General features: G+C 47.3%; 1 protein-coding gene across 1 annotated transcript in view; it reads left to right on the forward strand.

Annotated features, from left to right (window-relative positions):
* The window catches only part of LOC110532237 (otogelin-like protein), a 70,756-nt gene that overhangs the window by 37,376 nt on the left and 7,149 nt on the right, over positions 1-26,231 (forward strand). The window contains exons 29-43 of the mRNA XM_090229993.1: positions 18,186-18,342; positions 18,702-18,728; positions 18,917-19,096; positions 19,184-19,462; positions 19,562-19,679; positions 19,812-19,891; positions 19,973-20,826; positions 20,969-21,146; positions 21,273-21,415; positions 21,554-21,577; positions 21,669-21,761; positions 21,864-22,053; positions 22,425-22,784; positions 24,236-24,421; positions 24,698-24,910. Of these exons, the coding sequence (XP_090086119.1) occupies positions 18,186-18,342; positions 18,702-18,728; positions 18,917-19,096; positions 19,184-19,462; positions 19,562-19,679; positions 19,812-19,891; positions 19,973-20,826; positions 20,969-21,146; positions 21,273-21,415; positions 21,554-21,577; positions 21,669-21,761; positions 21,864-22,053; positions 22,425-22,784; positions 24,236-24,421; positions 24,698-24,910 (3,082 nt within the window). The remainder of the gene's footprint in view (positions 1-18,185; positions 18,343-18,701; positions 18,729-18,916; positions 19,097-19,183; positions 19,463-19,561; positions 19,680-19,811; positions 19,892-19,972; positions 20,827-20,968; positions 21,147-21,272; positions 21,416-21,553; positions 21,578-21,668; positions 21,762-21,863; positions 22,054-22,424; positions 22,785-24,235; positions 24,422-24,697; positions 24,911-26,231) is intronic.

Genomic DNA, 26,231 nt, shown 5'->3' on the forward strand with positions numbered 1-26,231 from the left:
ATCATACTCAGTACAGCCTTCAAAAAAGAATTTTACACACATCATACGTGTCCATTAAAATCTATGCAAGAATCAGAATGCATGATTTGTCACCATTACTTGAAAACATATGAATTAAACAACAAATAAAGAAATGATTACCACACAAACCATTTTCTGATAGTGATTTATGGATACAAGTGGCTCTTGCCGGTGTAATGATACTGATCGCCACAGGTAGTTTGTTTTATGTTTCTACTGTTGTGGCTAGATGGAGTAGCTAGGCCTTCAACAGCTCTATCTGGTCGTTGTGTCAGGTGCGTGAATGAGGACCCAAAAGCGAATTAACAAACAGAGTTTCTTTAATGATGAACACACGTGGGCTCAGATGGACAGGTAGATTCCGACAGGACAGGACAAGGTTGCAGCAAACACGATGATAGTCTGGTTCAGGCATGAGACACACAAACAAGAATCCGACAAGGACAGGAACAAAAACAGAGAGAGATATAGAGGACTAATCAGAGGGAAAAAGGGAACAGGTGGGAAAAGGGGTGACGAGGTAGTTAGGAGGAGACAAGGAACAGCTGGGGGAAAGCGGGGGAGAAAAGGTAACCTAATACGACCAGCAGAGGGAGACAGGGTGAAGAGAAAGAACAGGAACAGGACACAACATGACAATACATGACAGTACCCCCCCACTCACCGAGCGCCTCCTGGCGCACTCGAGGAGGAAACCTGGCGGCAACGGAGGAAATCCTCGATCAGCGCACGGTCCAGCACGTCCCGAGAGGGAACCCAACTCCTCTCCTCAGGACCGTACCCCTCCCAATCTACGAGGTACTGGTGACCACGGCCCCGAGGACGCATGTCCAAAATCCTACGGACCCTGTAGATGGGTGCGCCCTCGACAAGGATGGGGGGGGGGGGGGAAGACGAGCGGGGGCGCGAAGAACGGGCTTGATACAGGAGACATGGAAGACCGGATGGACGCGACGAAGGTATCGCGGAAGAAGAAGTCGAACTGCGACAGGATTAATGACCCGAGAAATACGGAACGGACCAATGAACCGCGGGGTCAACTTGCGAGAAGCCGTCTTAAGGGGAAGGTTCTGAGTGGAGAGCCAAACTCTCTGACCGCGACAATATCTAGGACTCTTAGTTCTACGCTTATTAGCAGCCCTCACAGTCTGCGTCCTATAACGGCAAAGTGCAGACCTGACCCTCTTCCAGGTGAGCTCGCAACGTTGGACAAAAGCCTGAGCGGAGGGGACGCTGGACTCGGCGAACTGAGATGAGAACAGCGGAGGCTGGTACCCGAGGCTACTCTGAAAAGGAGATAGCCCGGTCGCAGACGAAGGAAGCGAGTTGTGGGCGTATTCTGCCCAGGGGAGCTGTTCTGACCAAGACGCAGGGTTGCGAAAAGAAAGACTGCGTAAGATGCGACCAATAGTCTGATTGGCCCGTTCTGCTTGACCGTTAGACTGGGGGGTGAAAGCCGGAAGAGAGACTGACGGAAGCCCCAATCAAACGGCAAAACTCCCTCCAAAATTGAGACGTGAATTGCGGGCCTCTGTCCGAGACGACGTCTGACGGAAGGCCATGAATTCTGAAAACATTCTCGATGATGATTTGTGCCGTCTCTTTAGCAGAAGGAAGCTTAGCAAGGGGAATGAAATGAGCCGCCTTAGAGAACCTATCGACAACCGTAAGAATAACAGTCTTCCCCGCTGACGAAGGCAGTCCGGTGACAAAATCTAAGGCGATGTGAGACCACGGTCGAGAGGGAATGGGAAGCGGCCTGAGACGACCGGCAGGAGGGGAGTTACCGGACTTAGTCTGCGCGCAGACCGAACAAGCAGCCACGAAACGACGCGTGTCATGCTCCCGGGTGGGCCACCAAAAACGCTGGCGAATGGAAGCAAGCGTACCCCGAACGCCAGGGTGGCCGGCTAACTTGGCAGAGTGAGCCCACTGAAGAACGGCCAGACGAGTAGGAACGGGAACGAAAAGAAGGTTCCTAGGACAAGCGCGCGGCGACGGAGTGTGAGTGAGCGCTTGCTTTACCTGCCTCTCAATTCCCCAGACAGTCAACCCGACAACACGCCCCTCAGGGAGAATCCCCTCGGGGTCAGTGGAGGCTACTGAAGAACTGAAGAGACGAGATAAAGCATCAGGCTTGGTGTTCTTAGAGCCCGGGCGATAAGAAATCACGAACTCGAAACGAGCGAAAAACAGCGCCCAACGCGCCTGACGCGCATTAAGTCGTTTGGCAGAACGGATGTACTCAAGGTTCCTATGGTCAGTCCAAACGACAAAAGGAACGGTCGCCCCCTCCAACCACTGTCGCCATTCGCCTAGGGCTAACCGGATGGCGAGCAGTTCGCGGTTTCCCACATCATAGTTACGTTCCGACGGCGACAGGCGATGAGAAAAATACGCGCATGGGTGGACCTTGTCGTCAGAGAGGGAGCGCTGAGAAAGAATGGCTCCCACGCCCACCTCTGACGCGTCAACCTCGACAACGAACTGTCTAGAGACGTCAGGTGTAACAAGGATAGGAGCGGATGTAAAACGATTCTTGAGGAGATCAAAAGCTCCCTGGGCGGAAACGGACCACTTAAAGCACGTCTTGACAGAAGTAAGGGCTGTGAGAGGAGCTGCCACCTGACCGAAATTACGGATGAAACGACGATAGAAGTTCGCGAAGCCGAGAAAGCGCTGCAGCTCGACGCGTGACTTAGGGACGGGCCAATCAATGACAGCTTGGACCTTAGCGGGATCCATCTTAATGCCTTCAGCGGAAATAACAGAACCGAGAAATGTGACGGAGGAGGCATGAAAAGTGCACTTCTCAGCCTTCACAAAAAGACAATTCTCTAAAAGGCGCTGGAGGACACGTCGAACGTGCTGAACATGAATCTGGAGTGACGGTGAAAAAATCAGGATATCGTCAAGGTAAACGAAAACAAAGATGTTCAGCATGTCTCTCAGGACATCATTGACTAATGCCTGAAAGACAGCGGGAGCGTTAGCGAGGCCGAAAGGAAGAACCCGGTATTCAAAGTGCCCTAACGGAGTGTTAAACGCCGTCTTCCACTCGTCCCCCTCCCTGATGCGCACGAGATGGTAAGCGTTACGAAGGTCCAACTTAGTGAAAAACCTGGCTCCCTGCAGGATCTCGAAGGCTGAAGACATAAGAGGAAGCGGATAACGATTCTTCACTGTTATGTCATTCAGCCCTCGATAATCTATGCAGGGGCGCAGAGACCCGTCCTTCTTCTTGACAAAAAAAAACCCCGCTCCGGCGGGAGAGGAGGAGGGGACTATGGTACCGGCGTCAAGAGCTACAGACAAATAATCTTCGAGAGCCTTACGTTCGGGAGCCGACAGAGAGTATAGTCTACCCCGGGGAGGAGTGGTTCCCGGAAGGAGATCAATACTACAATCATACGACCGGTGTGGAGGAAGAGAGGTGGCCCTGGACCGACTGAACACCGTGCGCAGATCGTGATATTCCTCCGGCACCCCTGTCAAATCACCAGGCTCCTCCTGTGAAGAAGAGACAGAGGAAACAGGAGGGATAGCAGACATTAAACATTTCACATGACAAGAGACGTTCCAGGAGAGGATAGAATTACTAGACCAATTAATGGAAGGATTATGACAAACTAGCCAGGGATGGCCCAAAACAACAGGTGTAAAAGGTGAACGAAAAATTAAAAAAGAAATGGTTTCGCTATGATTACCAGAAACAGTGAGGGTTAAAGGTAGCGTCTCACGCTGAATCCTGGGGAGAGGACTACCATCCAGGGCGAACAAGGCCGTGGGCTCCCTTAACTGTCTGAGAGGAATGTCATGTTCCCGAGCCCAGGTCTCGTCCATAAAACAGCCCTCCGCCCCAGAGTCTATTAAGGCACTGCAGGAAGCTGACGAACCGGTCCAGCGTAGATGGACCGACAAGGTAGTGCAGGATCTTGAAGGAGAGACAGGAGTAGTAGCGCTCACCAGTAGCCCTCCGCTTACTGATGAGCTCTGGCTTTTACTGGACATGAAGTGACAAAATGACCAGCAGAACCGCAATAGAGACAGAGGCGGTTGGTGATTCTCCGTTCCCTCTCCTTAGTCGAGATGCGGATACCTCCCAGCTGCATAGGCTCAGCTCCCGAGCCGGCAGAGGAAGATGGTAGTGATGCGGAGAGGGGGGCAACGGAGAACGCGAGCTCCTTTCCACGAGCTCGGTGACGAAGATCAACCCGTCGCTCAATGCGAATGGCGAGTTCAATCAAGGAATCCACGCTGGAAGGAACCTCCCGGGAGAGAATCTCATCCTTTACCTCTGCGCGGAGACCCTCCAGAAAACAAGCGAGCAAAGCCGGCTCGTTCCAGCCACTGGAGGCAGCAAGAGTGCGAAACTCAATAGAGTAGTCTGTTATGGATCGATTACCTTGACATAGGGAAGACAGGGCCCTGGAAGCCTCCTCCCCAAAAACAGATCGATCAAAAACCCGTATCATCTCCTCCTTAAAGTCCTGATACTGGTTAGTACACTCAGCCCTTGCCTCCCAGATTGCCGTGCCCCACTCACGAGCCCGTCCAGTAAGGAGAGATATGACGTAGGCGACACGAGCAGTGCTCCTGGCGTAAGTGTTGGGCTGGAGAGAAAACACAATATCACACTGGGTGAGGAACGAGCGGCATTCAGTGGGCTCCCCAGAGTAACACGGCGGGTTATTGATTCTGGGCTCCGGAGATTCGAAAGCCCTGGAAGTGGCCGGTGGATCGAGGCGGAGATGGTGAACCTGTTCTGTGAGGTTGGAGACTTGGGTGGCCAGGGTCTCAACGGCATGTCGAGCAGCAGACAATTCCTGCTCGTGTCTGCCTAGCATCGCTCCCTGGATCTCGACGGCTGAGTGGAGAGGATCCGAAGTCGCTGGGTCCATTCTTGGTCGGATTCTTCTGTCAGGTGCGTGAATGAGGACCCAAAAGCGAATTAACAAACAGAGTTTCTTTAATGATGAACACACGTGGGCTCAGATGGACAGGTAGATTCCGACAGGACAGGACAAGGTTGCAGCAAACACGATGATAGTCTGGTTCAGGCATGAGACACACAAACAAGAATCCGACAAGGACAGGAACAAAAACAGAGAGAGATATAGAGGACTAATCAGAGGGAAAAAGGGAACAGGTGGGAAAAGGGGTGACGAGGTAGTTAGGAGGAGACAAGGAACAGCTGGGGGAAAGCGGGGGAGAAAAGGTAACCTAATACGACCAGCAGAGGGAGACAGGGTGAAGAGAAAGAACAGGAACAGGACACAACATGACAATACATGACACGTTGTGTCAGGGGCAATAATAGCTAATTATAAGCCTACGTTAATTCACCTAACCTGCTGTGTTAGTTCTCCTAACCTAATATAAACAAACCATCTGTGGAGACTAATCATCAGTATCAACACAACGGCAGCCAATCACATCTCCCCTGACACTCACTTGGAGCCAATTAGTGTTGTTGTTTATGTATGTAGCTAGTGGGCTAAGCTGTAGCATTAGCAATGTCTTTCAAAATGAGACAACTCACAAATGAGGAAATTCTGGAGATATTTGTAAATTCTGACAATGATTCTGAGTATGACAGTGAGGAATCAGATTCTGACAGTGACACTGAGGAGCTGCCCCCAGCCTTGTGGCCATTGAGAACTCAGAATCTGAGGAACCCTTTCCAACCGACAAAGTCCCAGGTCCCTCTGAAGATGCTGGTGGTGATGGAGGCAGACCAACAGTGGGTGAAGTACGAAGGGTCTGCGGTAGCTGGAAGGCCGCCATCCATTTCACCCCGTTTGGCCCTGCTGTTTGCTTTGACGAGTTCCAGTCTGGAGTGCAAAGTCCCTTGCCATCTCCCTCTGAGGCAGAGTGCTTCAAGCTATTTCTGAAAGAGGAAGTGGTGGAGATATAGTGGAGGAGACCAATCGCTATGCCTTGGACCTACAGGAGAAGAGAGCCACAGGGAACCTGATGGGAGAGAGAAAGATCAAACCAGACTGTGTGCTTGACTATAATCGCAAAATGGGGGCAGTGGATATGGCGGACATGATGAACAGCTTTGTGGCATGCACTAGGAAAACCACCAATTGGTATATATTTTTCCATCTGATCGGTACTGCTGTCCTCAATGGCTAACAAACTAAATGATTACTGAACAAGATTTTTGTAATTGGACATACAGTTCACATACAAATCAAATACAGTTCCATTATGCAATTAAATTGACAATATCTCACCCACCTCCCCACTCCCTCATCCTCCCTACTCCATGTCCAAACAACTTGTTGCGAGCATACAAAAGCTGTCCTCAAACTTCGGCAAGAAAGATGTCCAGTTCAAGTTATGATTTTGGCATGTTATGTTTAATACTGTGTGTGTGGTTTCTGAAAGTACAGAATGAAGAGGAATTATTGGTAATTATAATAAATTATCAGGATATAGCAATAGATCCTTGTTACAATTAAGTAACTTAATAACTGAAGAGCTCCACAAGGGCTCCACTAGGGAGCAGGGTAAGGCAGAGCTATGCAGGCAAAATGAATACACAGGCCAATGCAATGGTCATGATAAGGCCAGGGCAGCTTTAAAGGTTTAAAACTTATTTGACTCCATTAGCGTTAGCATTGTTTTACATAACTAATAGAAAAGGTAACTAAACTCAGCAAAAAAAAGAAACTTTATAAACTTTAACGTTTATTTTCAGCAAACTTAACGTGTAAATATTTGTATGAACATAACAAGATTCAACAACTGAGACATAAACTGAACAAGTTCCACAGACATGTGACTAACAGAAATTGAATAATGTGTCCCTGAACAAAGGGGGGGGTCAAAATCAAAAGTAACAGTCTGTATCTAGTGTGGCCATCAGCTGCATTAAGTACTGCAGTGCATCTCCTCCTAATGGACTGTACCAGATTTTGCTGTGAGATGTCACCCCACTCTTCCACCAAGGCACCTGCGGGTTCCCGGACATTTCTGGGGTGAATGGCCCAAGCCCTCATCCTCCGATCCAACAGGTCCCAGATGTGCTCAATGGGATTGAGATCCGGGCTCTTCGCTGGCCATGGCAGAACACTGACATTCCTGTCTTGCAGGAAATCACGCACAGTATGAGCAGTATGGCTGGTGGCATTGTCCTGCTGGAGGGTCATGTCAGGATGAGCCTGCAGGAAGGGTACCACATGAGGGAGGAAGATGTGTTCCCTGTAGCGCACAGCGTTGAGATTGCCTGCAATGAAAACAAGCTCAGTCCGATGATGCTGTGACACACCGTCCCAGACCATGACGGACCCTCCACCTCCAAATCGATCCCTCTCCAGAGTACAGGCCTCGGTGTAACGGTCATTCCTTCAACGATAAACACAAATCCGACCATCACTCCTGGTGAGACAAACCTGTGACTCGTCAGTGAAGAGCACCTTTTGCCAGTCCTGTCTGGTCCAGTGACGGTGGGTTTGTGCCCATAGGCGATGTTGTTGCCGGTGATGTCTGGTGAGGACATGCCTTACAACCGGCCTACAAGCCCTCAGTCCAGCCTCTCTCAGCCTACTGCAGACAGTCTGAGCACTGATGGAGGGATTGTGCGTTCCTGGTGTAACTCGGGCAGATGTTGTTGCCATCCTGTACCTGTCCCGCAGGTGTGATGTTTGGATGTACCGATCCTGTGCAGGTGTTGTTACACGTGGTCTGACATGGTGAGGACGATCCGCTCTCCGTCTTGTCTCCCTGTAGCGCTGTCTTAGGTGTCTCACAGTACGGACATTGCAGTTTATTGCCCTGGCCATATCTGCAGTCCTCATGGCTCCTTGCAGCATGCCTGCGGCACGTTCACGCAGATGAGCAGGGACCCTGGGCATCTTTCTTTTGGTGTTTTTCAGAGTCAGTAGAAAGGCCTCTTTAGTGTCCTAAGTCTTCATATCTGTGACCTTAATTGCCTACCGTCTGTAAGCTGTTAGTGTTTTAACGACCGTTCCAGAGGTGCATGTTCATTAATTGTTGGGAAAGCATGGGAAACAGTGTCTGTGATCTGTGAAGTTATTTGCATTTTTATGAAATATCTTTGAAAGACAAGGTTCTAAAAAAGGGATGTTTCTTTTTTTTCTGAGTTTACATAAGCACAATTCTCCTATAACACCATAAAGTTTATGAAATCAGTACCTCAAGGGTGCACGGTAAAGGAATACACACAGAATACATTATACTCCATACATAAATAAGGTGTGCTACAGTAGAAATTACATAACACAATACACAGAAACTGTATTATGATGAGGTAATAAGGAATGTACTTTGATTTTTTTTTTAAAAATTTTTATTTCACCTTTATTTAACCAGGTAGGCTAGTTGAGAACAAGTTCTCATTTGCAACTGCGACCTGGCCAAGATAAGGCATAGCAGTGTGAACAGACAACACAGAGTTACACATGGAGTAAACAATTAACAAGTCAATAACACAGTAGAAAAAAGGGGAGTCTATATATACATTGTGTGCAAAAGGCATGAGAAGGTAGGCAAATAATTACAATTATGCAGATTAACACTAGAGTGATAAATGATCAGATGGTTATGTAAAGGTAGAGATATTGGTGTGCAAAAGAGCAGAAAAATAAATAAATAAAAACAGTATGGGGATGAGGTAGGTGAAAATGGGTGGGCTATTTACCAATAGACTATGTACAGCTGCAGCGATTGGTTAGCTGCTCAGATAGCAGATGTTTGAAGTTGGTGAGGGAGATAAAAGTCTCCAACTTCAGCGATTTTTGCAATTCGTTCCAATCACAGGCAGCAGAGAACTGGAACGAAAGGCGGCCAAATGAGGTGTTGGCTTTAGGGATGATCAGTGAGATACACCTGCTGGAGCGCGTGCTACGGATGGGTGTTGCCATCGTAACCAGTGAACTGAGATAAGGCGGAGCTTTACCTAGCATGGACTTGTAGATGACCTGGAGCCAGTGGGTCTGGCGACGAATATGTAGCGAGGGCCAGCCGACTAGAGCATACAAGTCGCAGTGGTGGGTGGTATAAGGTGCTTTAGTGACAAAACGGATGGCACTGTGATAAACTGCATCCAGTTTGCTGAGTAGAGTGTTGGAAGCAATTTTGTAGATGACATCGCCGAAGTCGAGGATCGGTAGGATAGTCAGTTTTACTAGGGTAAGTTTGGCGGCGTGAGTGAAGGAGGCTTTGTTGAGGAATAGAAAGCCGACTCTTGATTTGATTTTCGATTGGAGATGTTTGATATGGGTCTGGAAGGAGAGTTTAGAGTCTAGCCAGACACCTAGGTACTTATAGATGTCCACATATTCAAGGTCGGAACCATCCAGGGTGGTGATGCTGGTCAGGCGTGCGGGTGCAGGCAGCGAACGGTTGAAAAGCATGCATTTGGTTTTACTAGCGTTTAAGAGCAGTTGGAGGCCACGGAAGGAGTGCTGTATGGCATTGAAGCTCATTTGGAGGTTAGATAGCACAGTGTCCAAGGACGGGCCGGAAGTATATAGAATGGTGTCGTCTGCGTAGAGGTGGATCAGGGAATCGCCCGCAGCATGAGAAACATCATTGATATATACAGAGAAAAGAGTCGGCCCGAGAATTGAACCCTGTGGCACCCCCATAGAGACTGCCAGAGGACCGGACAGCATGCCCTCCGATTTGACACACTGAACTCTGTCTGCAAAGTAATTGGTGAACCAGGCAAGGCAGTCATCCGAAAAACCGAGGCTACTGAGTCTGCCAATAAGAATACGGTGATTGACAGAGTCGAAAGCCTTGGCAAGGTCTATGAAGACGGCTGCACAGTACTGTCTTTTATCGATGGCGGTTATGATATCGTTTAGTACCTTGAGCGTGGCTGAGGTACACCCGTGACCGGCTCGGAAACCAGATTGCACAGCGGAGAAGGTACGGTGGGATTCAAGATGGTCAGTGATCTGTTTGTTGACTTGGCTTTCGAAGACCTTAGGTAGGCAGGGCAGGATGGATATTGGTCTGTAACAGTTTGGGTCCAGGGTGTCGCCCCCTTTGAAGAGGGGGATGACTGCGGCAGCTTTCCAATCCTTGGGGATCTCAGACGATATGAAAGAGAGGTTGAACAGGCTGGTAATAGGGGTTGCGACAATGGCGGCGGATAGTTTCAGGAATAGAGGGTCCAGATTGTCAAGCCCAGCTGATTTGTACGGGTCCAGGTTTTGCAGCTCTTTCAGAACATCTGCTATCTGGATTTGGGTAAAGGAGAACCTGGAGAGGCTTGGGCGAGTAGCTGCGGGTGGGGGGGGGGAGCTGTTGGACGAGGTTGGAGTAGCCAGGCGGAAGGCATGGCCAGCCGTTGAGAAATGCTTGTTGAAGTTTTCGATAATCATGGATTTATCGGTGGTGACCGTGTTACCTAGCCTCAGTGCAGTGGGCAGCTGGGAGGAGGTGCTCTTGTTCTCCATGGACTTCACAGTGTCCCAGAACTTTTTGGAGTTGGAGCTACAGGATGCAAACTTCTGCCTGAAGAAGTTGGCTTTAGCTTTCCTGACTGACTGTGTGTATTGGTTCCTGACTTCCCTGAACAGTTGCATATCGCGGGGACTGTTCGATGTTAGTGCAGTCCGCCACAGGATGTTTTTGTGCTGGTCGAGGGCAGTCAGGTCTGGAGTGAACCAGGGGCTATATCTGTTCTTAGTTCTGCATTTTTTGAACGGAGCATGCTTATCTAAAATGGTGAGGAAGTTACTTTTAAAGAAAGACCAGGCATCCTCAACTGACGGGATGAGGTCAATGTCCTTCCAGGATACCCGGGCCAGGTCGATTAGAAAGGCCTGCTCACAGAAGTGTTTTAGGGAGCGTTTGACAGTGATGAGGGGTGGTCGTTTGACTGCGGCTCCGTAGCGGATACAGGCAATGAGGCAGTGATCGCTGAGATCCTGGTTGAAGACAGCGGAGGTGTATTTGGAGGGCCAGTTGGTCAGGATGACGTCAATGAGGGTGCCCTTGTTTACAGAGTTAGGGTTGTACCTGGTGGGTTCCTTGATGATTTGAGTGAGATTGAGGGCATCTAGCTTAGATTGTAGGACTGCCGGGGTGTTAAGCATATCCCAGTTTAGGTCACCTAACAGAACAAACTCTGAAGCTAGATGGGGGGCGATCAATTCACAAATGGTGTCCAGGGCACAGCTGGGAGCTGAGGGGGGTCGGTAGCAGGCGGCAACAGTGAGAGACTTATTTCTGGAGAGAGTAATTTTCAAAATTAGTAGTTCGAACTGTTTGGGTATGGACCTGGAAAGTATGACATTACTTTGCAGGCTATCTCTGCAGTAGACTGCAACTCCTCCTCCTTTGGCAGTTCTATCTTGACGGAAGATGTTATAGTTGGGTATGGAAATCTCAGAATTTTTGGTGGCCTTCCTGAGCCAGGATTCAGACACGGCAAGGACATCAGGGTTAGCAGAGTGTGCTAGAGCAGTGAGTAAGACAAACTTAGGGAGGAGGCTTCTGATGTTGACATGCATGAAACCAAGGCTTTTTCGATCACAGAAGTCAACAAATGAGGGTGCCTGGGGACATGCAGGGCCTGGGTTTACCTCCACATCACCCGCGGAACAGAGAAGGAGTAGTATGAGGGTGCGGCTGAAGGCTATCAAAACTGGTCGCCTAGGGCGTTGGGGACAGAGAATAAGAGGAGCAGGTTTCTGGGCATGGTAGAATATATTCAGGGCATAATGCGCAAACAGGGGTATGGTGGGGTGCGGGTACAGCGGAGGTAAGCCCAGGCACTGGGTGATGATGAGAGAGGTTGTATCTCTGGACATGCTGGTTGTAATGGGTGAGGTCACCGCATGTGTGGGGGGTGGGACAAAGGAGGTAACAGGGGTATAAAGAGTGGAACTAGGGGCTCCATTGTAAACTAAAACAATGATAACTAACCTGCACAACAGTATACAAGGCATATTGACATTTGAGAGAGACATACAGCGAGGCATACAGTAATCACAGGTGTTGAATTGGGAGAGCTAGCTAAAACAGTGGGTGAGACAACAGCTAATCAGCTAGCACAACAACAGCAGGTAGAATGGCGATTGATTAGGCAGAGAGGGTCGGATTAACTACACACAGAGCCTAAGTGCGGCTGGGGCCGACAGATAAAACATAAACAAGCAGAATGGATTACCGTGATTAATGGACAGTCCAGCATGCATCAGCTATGTAGCCAAGTGATCAGTGTCCAAGGGGCAGCGGTGGATGGGGCAGGGAAGCTGGACTGGCGAGTGTTATCCAGGTTAGAAAACTAACAATGACCAAATAGCTTGTAGCCAGTTAGCTGGTTAGCTTCTGGAGGTTCTTGAGTGTGTTCTAAAAATGTAAAGATAATAGCGGTTCCATATCACATTGGGTGAGGCAGGTTACCGGAAGGTATAAACAAATTAAAAATCGAGAAGGGATAGAAAGTAAATATGGGTTCAGTGAGTGTTTGGGACGCGGCGATTCAGACGGTTAGCAGGCCTGTGCTAACAAGCTAACAGTTAGTAGACGGTGCTAAACACGGTAGCAGTTAGCGGACCGGGCTAAACAAGCTAGCAGTTAGCAGGCCGAATTTGCAAGCAAGGAGATAGCAAGGGCTAGAGAGTTAGCTTTTGGGGACGTCGCGATGGGGGTATCTGTTTATTCCTCTTCATGCAGTGACATCGATGGACCGGTCGTGGGTCTGGATATTGTAGCCCAGGAGCTCAAAATGTTCCGTTTGCGATGGGAATCCGGGGATGAAAAATAAAATAAAATAATAAATAGGTCCGTTATGCTCTGGTTAGAGTCGCGTTGTTCGAACTGGCGAGAGCTTTCCGAGCTAAAGGTTAGCTGATGACCGGTTAGCTGAAGACCGCTAGCAATGTTTTGCTGAAGCTGGTAGTTCGTTGGCTAGCTTCAGTTGAGGGGTTCCAGGTCCGAAGTAAATATAAATACTTTAGGAAAAATAGCTACGTTGGGTGAGGCGGGTTGCAGGAGAGTATTTAGAAGAAGTTGAGGTTCAGCAAAAAGTTTTAAAGATATGTGAAGAAAAAAAACGAAAAACGAAAACAAACGATATATACAAGGGACACGACACGACAATACGTCCTACTGCTACGCCATCTTGGATATAAGCACATAGTAATTATTAGTAAGGAAAACAACGATAAAGGCAATGCGGGCGCCAGCCGGAAAATGCACCAGGGGGAAAAAGTTTGGGCAGGTTCTGTTCTGACTGGAGATGCACAAATATCTGTATATGACCTGAGACAACTTTAGGGGAGTGCTTGGGCTCTCATTTAATAGAAAAATGTATCCGGCTCATCTAGCTAATCCTCGCCTTAGATTAGCATAGCATGCCTCAAATGTAAATTGTCTGACACGGTGAAATGGGCTACTTCTATATGAATTAACAAGGAGGCGGAACGCACATCATTTCAAACTTTTTGAAAATCATGTAAAATGTACAACTTGAAACATATCCTATAATTAGCAGGCAGTGAGCCTTGATTTGAGGGCAGCAAGAGTTAACTGTCCTGTTGCATAACAATTACATTTTGGAACTAATTCTGGCATCACACACATAAGACAACTCATGCTAGGGGGACCGAGATATTTGGAACTCACATGAAAAGGTTAAACAAGTTAACATTCACATTGCCCCGCATCCGGGGCCAGACTACTCAGAGCTTCTACTGACCAGCTGGCAAGTGCCTTCACGGACATTTTCAAACGTTCCCTGACCCAGTCTGTACTACCTACAGTACATGTTTCAAGCAGACCCTGTGCCCAAGAACACCAAGTTAACCTGTGTAAATGACTATCGCCCCGTAGCACTCACATCTGTACACTCTTTGAAAAAGGGTTCCAAAAGGGTTCTTTGGCTGTCCCCATAGGAAAACCTTTTTTTGGTTCCAGGTAGAACCTTTTGGGGTTCCATGTAGAACCTTCTGTGACCCACAGTGTTTGCCATTATACCCTGATGATGACAGCTTGTCTGTTGAAACGTTGGTTATTAGGTTATTCAATTATTGCATCTGAGCTCCTAGAGTGTGCGCCTGTCCTTTTCTTTTCTAAGTGTTCTACTCCGCTAGCCAGCACTTTGTCTAAACAGGTATGCGTTTCTTTCGCATCCACCCAAAATGGTTCTACCTGGAACAAAAAAGTGTTCCTCAAAGGGTTCTCCTGTGGGGACTACTGAAGAACCCTTTTAGGAACCCTTTTAGTTTTTTTTCTAGGAGTGTAGCCATGAAATGCTTTGAAAGGCTGGTCATGTTTTACATCAACATCATCATTCCAGACCCTCTCGACCCACTCCAATTCGCATACCACCCAACAGTTCCACAGATGACACAATCTCAATTGCCCTCCACACTGCCCTCTCCCACCTGGACAAGAGGAACACCTATGTGAGAATGTTGTTCATTGACTACAGCTCAGCGTTCAACACAATAGTGCCCTCCAAGCTCATTACTATGCTCAGCATGGCGTCCCATGGATGCCAAGGGAAGCCAGGCTTCCCCCCCAAAAATGACCAAGAAAAAAACATACAAATAATTTAGCTTTTGTCTTTCTGTGTTTCATAAATTTCCTTTAATTCGCAAGAGGTTAAATGTCTCACTGGAGAAAGCATCCAATTGAAAGAAACACCACCCCTCTGTCTCTGTATATGTAGCCCATCTATGGTGTCTGGTCAAAAAGCGTATGACATTGTTGCCTCCCGTAGCTTTGAATGCAAGGGAAGCCAGCGAGCATTTGGCGTCCCTTGATAAAAACATTGTAAAATAATAGCCAATCAGCATTGAGCTAAACTGAGTAAGCTCAGCTTGGTCCTGGCTCACCAAAGAAAACTGTCTCACTGGATTGGTTTCAGATCAATCACATCAGAAGACAAACGTCATTGACAGAAAACTTGAATTGTTGCATATTTAAAATCGTCCCTTTCCTTATTAGGCATGGATGGAGATAGGGATTTGGACTTGTGGTTTTACTTTATTCTCCGTACTGGCCAAGTATTATAATTGGGATTCTGATCCAAGCATACAATGCATTCGGAAAGTATTCAGACCACTTCACTTTTTCCACATTTTGTTACGTTATAACCTTATTCTAAAATTAACACAAAAAAAATGTCCTCATCAATCTACACACAATACCCCATAATGACAAAGCGAAAACAGGTTTTGGAAATGTTTGCAAATGTATAAAACATTTAAATCCGAAATACCTTATTTACATAAGTTTTCAGACCCTTCACTATGAGACTCGAAATTGAGCTCAGGCACATCCTGTTTCCATTGGTCATCCTTAAGATGTTTCAACAACTTGTTTGGAGTCCACCTATGGTTAATTCAATTGATTGGACATGATTTGGAAAGGCACACACCTGTCTATATAAGGTCGCACAGTTGACAGTGCATGTCAGAGCAAAAACCAAGCCATGAGTTCGAAGGAATTGTACGTAGAGCTCTGAGACAAGATTGTGTCATGGCACAGATCTGGGGAAGGGTACCAAAACATTTCTGCAGCATTGATGGTCCACAAGAACACAGTGGCTTCCATCATTCTTAAATGGAAGAATTGTGGAACCACCAAGACTCTTCCAAGAGCTAGCTGCCCGGCCAAACTGAGCAATCGGGGGAGAAGGGCCTTGGTCAGGGAGGTGGCCAAGAACCTGATGGTCTCCCTGACAGAGCTCCAGAGTTCCTCTGGAGAGACCTGAAAATAGATGTGCAGCGACTGTCCCCATCCAACCTGACAGAGCTTGAGAGGATCTGCAGAGAAGAATGGGAGAAACTCCCCAAATACAAGTGTGCCAAGCATGTAGCATCATACCCAAGAAGACTTGAGGCTGCAATTGGTGCCAAAGCTGCTTCAACAGAGTACTGATTAAAGTGTCTGAATACTTGTGTAAATATGTACATTTGCAAACATTGCTAAAAACCTGTTTTAGCTTTGTCCTTATGGGGTATTGTGTGTAGATTGATGAGGGGGAAAACCCCATTTAATCAATTTTATAACAAAGCTTTAACGTAACAAAATGTGGAAAAAGTCAAGAGGTCTGAATACTTTCTGAATGCACTGTAATGTAGGCTAATGTTAACTAGCTGGCCTGGCGCATCGTTGCCCGTGAAAGGAAGTTAGGGAAGCGAGCAAGCATTTTATCCAGGTAGCCAAGGACCACAAAAATAAAAGAGTGTATGACAGAGTCATACACCGTTTAGGCAACAGGAAATAGGAGAATGGCATTGGCGTTTCTCTACGAGTAAGGTGAGTTAACATGTTTTTTCTACTTGCACGTATACACACACACAGAAACACACACACACACACAAATCAGTACCATGGACAGCCACACCATATTTAGCTTACGTTGATTGGACTAAATAGTTTTTGGTACATTTTAGTTGTCACTATATTAGATGTTGAAATGGTGCTGGAATAGTGGAGGCAACGCCTGTTTTCTTTGCGACTTGCGGTAACTCTCCATGGTTCTAAATCAATAGTTGTTTAGTAGTCCGAAAATGTGGGAAACATTAATTTGCTTGGCCATGCTGTAGGTCATGTAAGGGTTTGTGACATGCCATATGTGTTGTGGACTTCATCGGACAGATGAAACAAAGATGTGGTTGAATTTATTCTGACACTGTGTCTTATTGTCTCAGCTGTAGACCTATAAATCACGGTGTCAAGGCATATGAACTAACAGGTTATAGAACAAACAATGCAATTATGACAACACATAGGTTGTAATATGGCTTTTTTTCCTGGCATTCCTTCCCCGTTGATTTTACCCACTCACCACTACTGAAGCTCATGACCCTAGGACTGAACACCTCCCTCTGCAATTGGATCCTGGACTTCCTGACAGGCCACCCCCATATGGTGAGGGTAGGCAACAACACATTCGCCATGCTGACCTTCAATATGGGGGCTTTCAGGGGTGTGTGTGTGTTTGTCCCGTACTGTACTCCCTGTTCAACCATGATTGCATCTCAACCTACGACTCCAAAACCATCAAAAGTTTTGCTGACGACACGATGATTGTAGGCCTGATCACCAACGACAATGAGACAGCCTATAGGGAGGAGGTCAGTGACAACCTCAACGGCAGCAAGACAAAGAAGCTGATCGTGGGCTACAGAAAACGGAGGGCCGTGCATGCCCACATCAACGGGTCGAGAGCTTCAAGCTCTTCGCTGTTCACGTCAGTAAAGAATTAATATGGTCCACACACACCAACACAGTCGTGAAGAAAGCACAAGATGGCCTCTTACCCCTCAGGAGACTGAAAAGATTTGGCATGGGCCCTGAGCTATACCATCGAGAGCATCTTGACCGGCTGATTCACTTCTTCATATGGTAAGTGCTTGGCATCTGACCACAAGGTGCTACAGAGTGCAGTGCATATGGCCTAGTACATTACTGGGGTCGAGCACCCTGCCATCCTGGACCTCTATACCAGGTGGTGTCAGAGGAAGGCCCTAAAAACTGTCAATGACTCCAGCCACCCATAGACTGTTCTCTCTGCTACCGCACGGCAAGTCTGGAACCAACAGGACCTTGAACAGCTTCTACCCCCAAGCCATAAGTATGCTAAATAAACACAGACCATCTCCATTGACCCTTTATGAACTAACTCTTTGACTCATCACATATGCTGCTGCAACTGTTTATTATCTATTCTGTTGCCTAGTCACTTTACTGCTACCTATGTGTACATATCTACCTCAATTACATTGTTCCCCTGCACATCAACTCAGTACTGGTACCCCGTGTATATAACGTTCCTCATTGTGTATTTCTTCCTCTTGTTATTATTTTTCTATTATTTTTCTATTTTGTCTCTGCATAGTTGGGAAGAGCCCATAAGTAAGCATTTCACTGTTAGTCTACACCTGTTTACGAAGCATGTGACAAATAAAATGTGATTTGATCCCTGTGTTCCAGAGTTTAACCCATATCTCATTGTTCTGATGTCCCATCACTCCTATTCACTCCCCTTCAACACACACAAACATGTCACTCAATCCTACCTACATTATTCACACACACTCCTAACCCACATCTAACCCCAATGACCTGTCTCCCACTCTAAACCCTCACTCACCCCCCAGGTAGATATGACCTGTGTGTGTGTGTTTTCATGTGTGTGTGTTTTTGTGTGTGTGTAGGTGGATGTATCATGGTTCTATAGGAACTGCTTGACAGACACGTGTAACTGTAACCGAGGCGGAGACTGTGAGTGTCTGTGTACGTCCATTGCTGCCTATGCACACACCTGCTGTCAAAACGGTGTCACTGTGGTCTGGAGAAACCCCTCTGTCTGCCGTGAGTACAGACACATATACACACGCAATGTGTGTCTGTTCCTCTGACTTTCTCTCTGTCTGTCAGCATAGGTGCTGGGTCAGTCAATGCTCCTACACGCCCGCATGCACACTCACACACATGCCAGTACACAGAACTATAGAGTACCCCCTCTGACCCTAAAATATTTATATCTGTTATCAAATGACCACAGATACACGTGCACACACACACACACACACACACACAATACCATGGTCTCTCTATCCCTGTTTGATCTACACAGTATGTCTTGGCTATGAATGGACACAGTACAATCACATACTGTACATATGTGATGTTGTATGTTTCTAAATGTTTGTACTTGTTTTTTCTTTCAGCCTATGATTGTGAATACTACAACCAAGGTCTGTTTGAACGCTAACCAAAATGACTGACAAAGGAACACCATTCAATCACACAAAAATACAAATACACATATACAAACTGAGCTACCTAATATAGTCACTCAACATTGAGAATATCCTCCACCCCTATCTCTCTCTCTCTCTCTCTCTCTCTCTCTCTCTCTCTCTCTCTCTTGCTCCCTCTGTAGAGTTAGGTGAAGGACCGTTTTCGGTGGTCAGTGCTGTATATAACGCTACAGTCTTCGGTGTGAACAGAACCAGTGGGTCAGTGTTTCCTCTAGTTAGGGAGTTCGTAGGCGGGCTGCCTCCCCCTGGGCTACTCTTCAACTTCATGATCACAGCAGGACTACAGAAGGACCGCACATCACGTGAGTCTCACACACACCTACACAGACAAAACACACACAAACTCAACTCACATGAGCTTCACCCATATGTTAAACTCTGTATTACAGGTCTCCCGGTGGTCTCTCTGGAGTCAGCAGAGCGTCCTAACTACTTCCTGGTTGTGTCTGAGCGTACTGGGCTGCGGTTGGAGCAGTGGACCCGAGGGGAGGAGTTTGGCCACAGGGCTTCCTTCCTGCAGCACCAGGGGGTGTTCCTGCCTGGCCACACCTCTTTTGAGCTGATTGGCCAGCCAGGAGTGTTCCTGACTCTGACACGCACGTCTGCACGAGCTCAGAAATATGACAACTCTGACAACTTCAAGACCAGCAGCTCCTTTACCCTGGAAGGTTAGATAGAAATACAAATTCATAATACGCAGCACACACACAGTTTCTTTTACTGTAGTTCTTATGTGTATGTTCACAATGTGTATGTTTGTATTACAGAGAGCAGTTTTGTGATCCCGTACCGCATGATGTGTGAGTGGCGCTACCATGCATGTGCCAGTCCGTGTGTCCGTACATGCAGCGACCCCGCTGCCACACGCTGCCACTTCCTGCCCCCGTAAGAACACGCCTAACACACAGTTAGAAATGCACACTTACAAACACACACTTACAACATGGTTATACACTGTAAGGGCATGATTAATGCGTGCTTTGAACATTTGTCCATGTCTATATGTGTGTCTGGCAGGGTGGAGGGCTGTTTCCCTCGCTGCCCCAAAAACATGGTTCTTGATGAAGTCACCAGGAGATGTGTCTACACAGAGGACTGTGAGTAGAGTGTGCATCACACCAGGATCTGTAAAGTTACATCGTTTTTAGAGTAATGTATGTCTGTGTGTCTTTCCTCAGGTGTGTCCCTACCTCCCACTCCTACACCCTACGCCTTCGTAAACCGAACGACCACCACCCCAACTACTACTACTGTTAGGTCTACTAGTACTATTACTACATCTAGGACCACGACTACTAGTACCAGAACTACAACCAGTGCTGCCTCTACAACTGTTACTGCCACCAGAGCCCCCACTACGCCCAGTACAGCCCACCTAACAGAGAGTTTCACTCCCACCCTCACCCCTCCTCACTCCCCCTCTCCTCCTCCCCCTTCTCTGCCTGCATCCTCCACCCCCACTGTGACTGAGGACACCCCTTTACCTGCAGTCTCTCCCTCCATCTCCCCCTCTCCCTCCCCCACCATTACTAGCAGCACCACTGGGGTCACGACCCCGACCTTGACCCCTGCAGTGGTCACTAGAGTAACTATGGAAATGCCATCCCCTACTTCCCCCAGCCTGGTAGTGACCGAATCCACCACTCCTCTTCTCTCTCCTGATTCTCCCTCTCGCACTCCCCCTCCTCCCCCTCCTGCTACCCCTCCCCAGCCTTCCACCCAGCCTTCCAGCTCCCCCTCAGCTCCCCCTATCTCCTCCCCCACTTCCTTTTCCCTTCCTCCCCCTCTCTCCTCCTCCACCCCCACCCTGACCACCACAGAAACACACCGTCCTGTTGCTACGCCCACGGAGACTACCTCTGTATTCCCAGTCATTTATGACACCTCCATTACCATGTCAACATCACCCCCCGAGACGACGGAGTCCATAACAACGGAAACAGCCACTAGCCCAGACTCCTCTCATACACCTGAGGCAGTCAGCATGCCGACAGTGCTGTCCCCCTTCCTCCTGCCCACCACCCCCTGCACAGTAAGAGCCTATCAGTGAGAGACAGTTTGTATGGACATGATAAGAGGGCCAAGCATGCAGCCCTGGAGAACTCCCTTTGCCAGGAGCTGAAATGTTGATCTCTCTGGTCTCCCTCTCTCTCGTCTGTCTCTGTTCTCTCCAGCCCCCGTATTCCTACCGTGTTGATGAATGTGCAGAGCTGATCTGTTTTAACGGGGAGCTGCTCCTCCATAACTCCTCCCTCCACTGTCGGTACAACACCACTCCTCCTCGCTGCTCTCTGCTGGGCATGGCTGTCCTCACCAACACCGACCCCTGCTGCCCGCTCTGGCAGTGCCCCTGTAAGAACACACACTACTGTACATACACACACACACACTACATACATACCAACACACACACACATTTTACAAACATACTGTGCTTGTGTGTGTTTGCCTATCCGTGCATGTGTGTGTATGTGTTAGGTCGCTGCTCTGTGATGTCAGACCTGCGTGTGATAACGTTTGACGGTAACAACGTAGCGCTGTATGATAACGGCTCCTACATCCTGGTCTACCTGCCCACAGAGAACATCATAGGAACAGTGAACAAATGCCCTACCAGCCAGGTACACACACACACACACACAAGCTAAAACACACACACAAACGCTCTCTGTTTTAAATACACTCGCTATTACAAACTGTCATAGGATGCTATAAGCACCTGATTCTGATTGGTTTACTTTTTCTTGTTTCATATTTAGAGCGTCAACTCCATCAGACGACCTGTGAGTTTCCTTTTAACATCTAATCATGATCATTATCATAGTAATTGTATGGTCATTATCACATTGTGTTACTTGGACATCTTTCTCTCAGAGCCCTAGTGGTGGAACGTCAGGTCTGTGTTTCAAGAACTTGAACATCACCACTCCCTCCTACAGGATCATCATCAACCGTCTTGACCGCAAGGTGACCATCACTGACCGCAACCGACTGACCACTGAACCATTACTGATCGCATACACTGTAGAACACAGCTCATGCTATATCTGTGTGTGTGTGGGTATACAGGTGTCAGTGAACCACATCAAGGCGCGGCTGCCTTTCTCCCGCCAGGCTCTGTCAGTAGAGGACACAGGCAGTATGTACCTGATCACCACTCCTGGAGGAGTCAACATACAGTGGTACCACAGCACTGGCATCATGGTGCTGCAATACACCGCCCTCTCCAACACATCTGCTCCTACTAGAGGCCTCTGTGGTAAGACATCCATGAGCTAGATTTGGCATTTACTCTAACGCTTCCATACTTCATTGTCAGATCAGGGATGTGGGTTTGTTTTGAAGACATGATTTAATGAACCTGGAGAAGAGAGAACGTTTCTCTCAGACCTTGCCCTATTTCTGGCCTATTTCTTCAGGGTGTGCACGTGTGGGCGTGCATTTGTTCATCCGTGCATGTGATGAATATAAAAGTGTATCCGTAACAGTTTTGTAAATAAAGTATCAAGTTGTTTTTAAATTGTGATCGAGAGTTGCGCCTCTTCCTTCTCAATGCTCATACTATTATTTGGTTGCACCTTGTCTCACGTTGGTTAAGCACCTTTTACTCCCTGCTGGTGTGTCTCCCAGGGTGTTGTGACGGGAACCCGGCTGATGACCTGAAGCTGCCTAACGGTACGGTAGTGAGGGAGGTGGCAGACCTGGGTCTGTTCCTGCAGGCCTGGAGGGTCCACACCTCAGAGGACACGGAACACACACGACGCATCGGAGACAACTGTACCACTGGAGACTGCTCCACCTGTCTCTCCATGCTCAGACAGAGACCTTTCACTCCCTGCCACAGCAAGGTGTCTCCAGAGCAGTTCTGTGATGTGATGTGGGCAGGGGACCTCCACTATAAGGCCCACCAGTGTGACTTCCTGGCAGCCTACGTAGCTGTCTGCTACACTTACCAAGTCTGCATCAACTGGAGACGACACAACTTCTGCCGTAAGGACCTCGTACACACACGCACCAATACACACTAATACACACACACATCAGGTCAAATCAAATCAAAATCAAATAAAATTTTATTTGTCACATACACATGGTTAGCAGATGTTAATGCGAGTGTAGCGAAATGCTTGTGCTTCTAGTTCCGACAATGCAGTAATAACCAACAAGTAATCTAGCTAACAATTCCAAAACTACTACCTTATAGACACAAGTGTAAGGGGATAAAGAATATGTACATAAAGATACAGTGCCTTGCGAAAGTATTCGGCCCCCTTGAACTTTGCGACATTTTGCCACATTTCAGGCTTCAAACATAAAGATATAAAACTGTATTTTTTTGTGAAGAATCAACAACAAGTGGGACACAATCATGAAGTGGAACGACATTTATTGGATATTTCAAACTTTTTTCAAACTTTTTTAACAAGCAAGACATCCTGGTCCGTGACGGGGCTGGTTTTCTTTTTGTAATCCGTGATTGACTGTAGACCCTGCCACATACCTCTTGTGTCTGAGCCGTTGAATTGAGATTCTACTTTGTCTCTATACTGACGCTTAGCTTGTTTGATTGCCTTGCGGAGGGAATAGTTACACTGTTTGTATTCGGTCATGTTTCCGGTCACCTTGCCCTGATTAAAAGCAGTGGTTCGGGCTTTAAGTTTCACGCGAATGCTGCCATCAATCCACGGTTTCTGGTTTGGGAATGATTTAATCGTTGCTATGGGAACGACATCTTCAACGCACGTTCTAATGAACTCGCTCACCGAATCAGCGTATTCGTCAATGTTGTTGTCTGACGCAATACGAAACATATCCCAGTCCACGTGATGGAAGCAGTCTTGGAGTGTGGAATCAGATCGGTCGGACCAGCGTTGAACAGACCTCAGCGCGGGAGCTTCTTGTTTTAGTTTCTGTCTGTAGGCAGGGATCAACAAAATGGAGTCGTGGTCAGCTTTTCCGAAAGGAGGGCGGGGCATGGCCTTATATGCGTTGCGGAAGTTAGAATAGCAGTGATCCAAGGTTTTTCCAGCCCTGGTTGCGCAATCGATATGCTGATAAAATTTAGGGAGTCTTGTTTTCAGATTAGCCTTGTTAAAATCCCCAGCTACAATGAATGCAGCCTCCGGATAAATGGATTCCAGTTTGCAAAGAATCAAATAAAGTTCGTTCAGAGCCATCGATGTGTCTGCTTGGGGGAGAATATATACGGCTGTGATTATAATCGAAGAGAATTCCCTTGGTAGATAATGTGGTCGACATTTGATTGTGAGGAATTCTAAATCAGGTGAACAGTGTCTGTATTAGCTGGTGACGTCACAACAACAGCAGTGTGTCTGTGTGTGTGTGTGTGTTTGCGTGTCTGTGCATGCTTGTGCGTACGTGTGTGTGTGTGTTTGCGTGTCTGTGCATGCTTGTGCGTACGTGTGTGTGTGTGTGTGTAGCGTTGAGGTGTCCTTCAGGTAGGGAGTACCAGGCGTGTGTGTCGACCTGTACCACCCGGACCTGTCAGAACAGAGAGTTCTATGAGGAGACCACCTGCTCCCACATCAGAGAGGAGTGTGTGTGTCGCTCTGGAACCATCCTGCACCGAGCAGACTCCACTTACTGCGTCACAGAGGAGCAGTGTGGTGAGTATGTCAGCTCTATGTCAGCTGTATGTCAGCTCTATGTCAGCTGTATGTCAGCTCTATGTCAGCTGTATGCCAGCTCTATGTCAGCTGTATGTCATCTCTATGTCAGCTGAATACCAGCTCTATGTCAGCTGTATGTCATCTCTATGTCAGTGTACGTCTTCTCTAGTATGTCAGCTCTATGAGCTTGTGCTCTGTATGACTCTTGTTATGTTTCTGCTTCTGTGTTTTTTTAGAGTGTACTGATACGTGTGTCTGTGTGTGTGTTTGTAGTGTGTACGGATAACGAGGGGTCTCCGCGGGCCCCTGGGGAGGTGTGGAACGGGTCATTGCGTGGCTGCTGTCTGTTCCGCTGCCTGGAGAACGGTTCTGTGGTGGCAGTAGAACCTGACTGCAGCTTTAGTCCCACTCCGCTGTGTGAGAGGGAGGGAGAGTACGTACTGGATGTCCTGGAAGAGGGGGCTTGCTGTCCCAAGAAGATCTGTGGTGAGGACACACACATGCATGCTTAGACACCTACATATACCATCGACTCTCTCTCTCTCTCAATTCAATTCAAGAGGCTTTATTGGCATGGGAAACATATGTTTACATTGCCAAAGCAAGTGAAATGGATTAACAAAAGTTAAATAAACAATAAAAAGTGAACAATATTACACTCACACAGGTTCCCAAAGAATGAAGACATCATATTATGATCTATATACAGTGTTATTATGTCTATATACAGTGTTGTAACGTTGTGCAAAAAGCTCAAATAAATACACTTAAATAGAGGTTGTATTTACAATGGTGTTTGTTCTTCACTGGTTGCCCTTTTCTTGTGGCAACAGGTCACACATCTTGCTACTGTGATTGCACACTGTGGTATTTCACCCAATAGATATGGGAGTTTATCAAAATTGAATTTGTTTTCAAATTCTCTGTGGGTCTGTGTAATCTGAGTGAAATATGTCTCTAATATGGTTATACATTTGGCAGGAGGTTAGGAAGTGCAGCACAGTTTCCACCTCAATTTGTGGGCAGTGTGCACATAGCCTGTCTTCTCTTGGGAGCCAGGTCTGCCTACGGCGACCTTTCTCAATAGCAAGGCTATGCTCACTGAGTCTGTACATAGTCAAAGCTTTCCTTCATTTTGGGTCAGTCACAATGGTCAGGTATTCGCCACTGTGTACTCTCTGTTTAGGGCCAAATAGCATTCTAGTTTGCTCTGTTTTTTTGTTAATTCTTTCCAATGTGTCAAGTAATTATCTTTTTGTTTTCTCATGATTTGGTTGGGTCTAAATGTGTTGCTGTCCTGGGGCTCTGTGGGGTCTGTTTGTGAACAGAGCCCCAGGACCAGCATGCTTAGGGGACTCTTCTCCAGGTTTATTTCTCTGTAGGTGATGGTTTTGTTATGGAAGGTTTGGCAATTGCTTCCTTTTAGGTGGTTGTAGAATTTAACAGCTCTTTTCTGGATTTTGATAATTAGTGGGTATCGGCCTAATTCTGCTCTGCATGCATTATTTGGTGTTTTACGTTGTACACGGAGGATATTTTTGGTATTTGTCCCATGTTGTGAATTCTTGGTTGGTGAGTGGACCCCAGAACCATAAGGGGCAATGGTTTCCATAACTGATTCAAGTATTTTTAGACAGATCCTAATTGGTATGTCAAATGTTATGTTCCTTTTGATGGCATAGAAGGCTCTTCTTTTTTTATTGAACCTTTATTTAACTAGGCAAGTCAGTTAAGAATAAATTATTATTTACAATGACGACCTACACCGGCCAAACCCGGACGATGCTGGCCAATTATGCGCCGCCCT

Source organism: Oncorhynchus mykiss, chromosome 1 (assembly GCF_057628025.1).
Source record: "Oncorhynchus mykiss isolate SJ-2025 chromosome 1, ASM5762802v1, whole genome shotgun sequence".
In the NCBI taxonomy this organism is placed as follows: domain Eukaryota; kingdom Metazoa; phylum Chordata; class Actinopteri; order Salmoniformes; family Salmonidae; genus Oncorhynchus; species Oncorhynchus mykiss.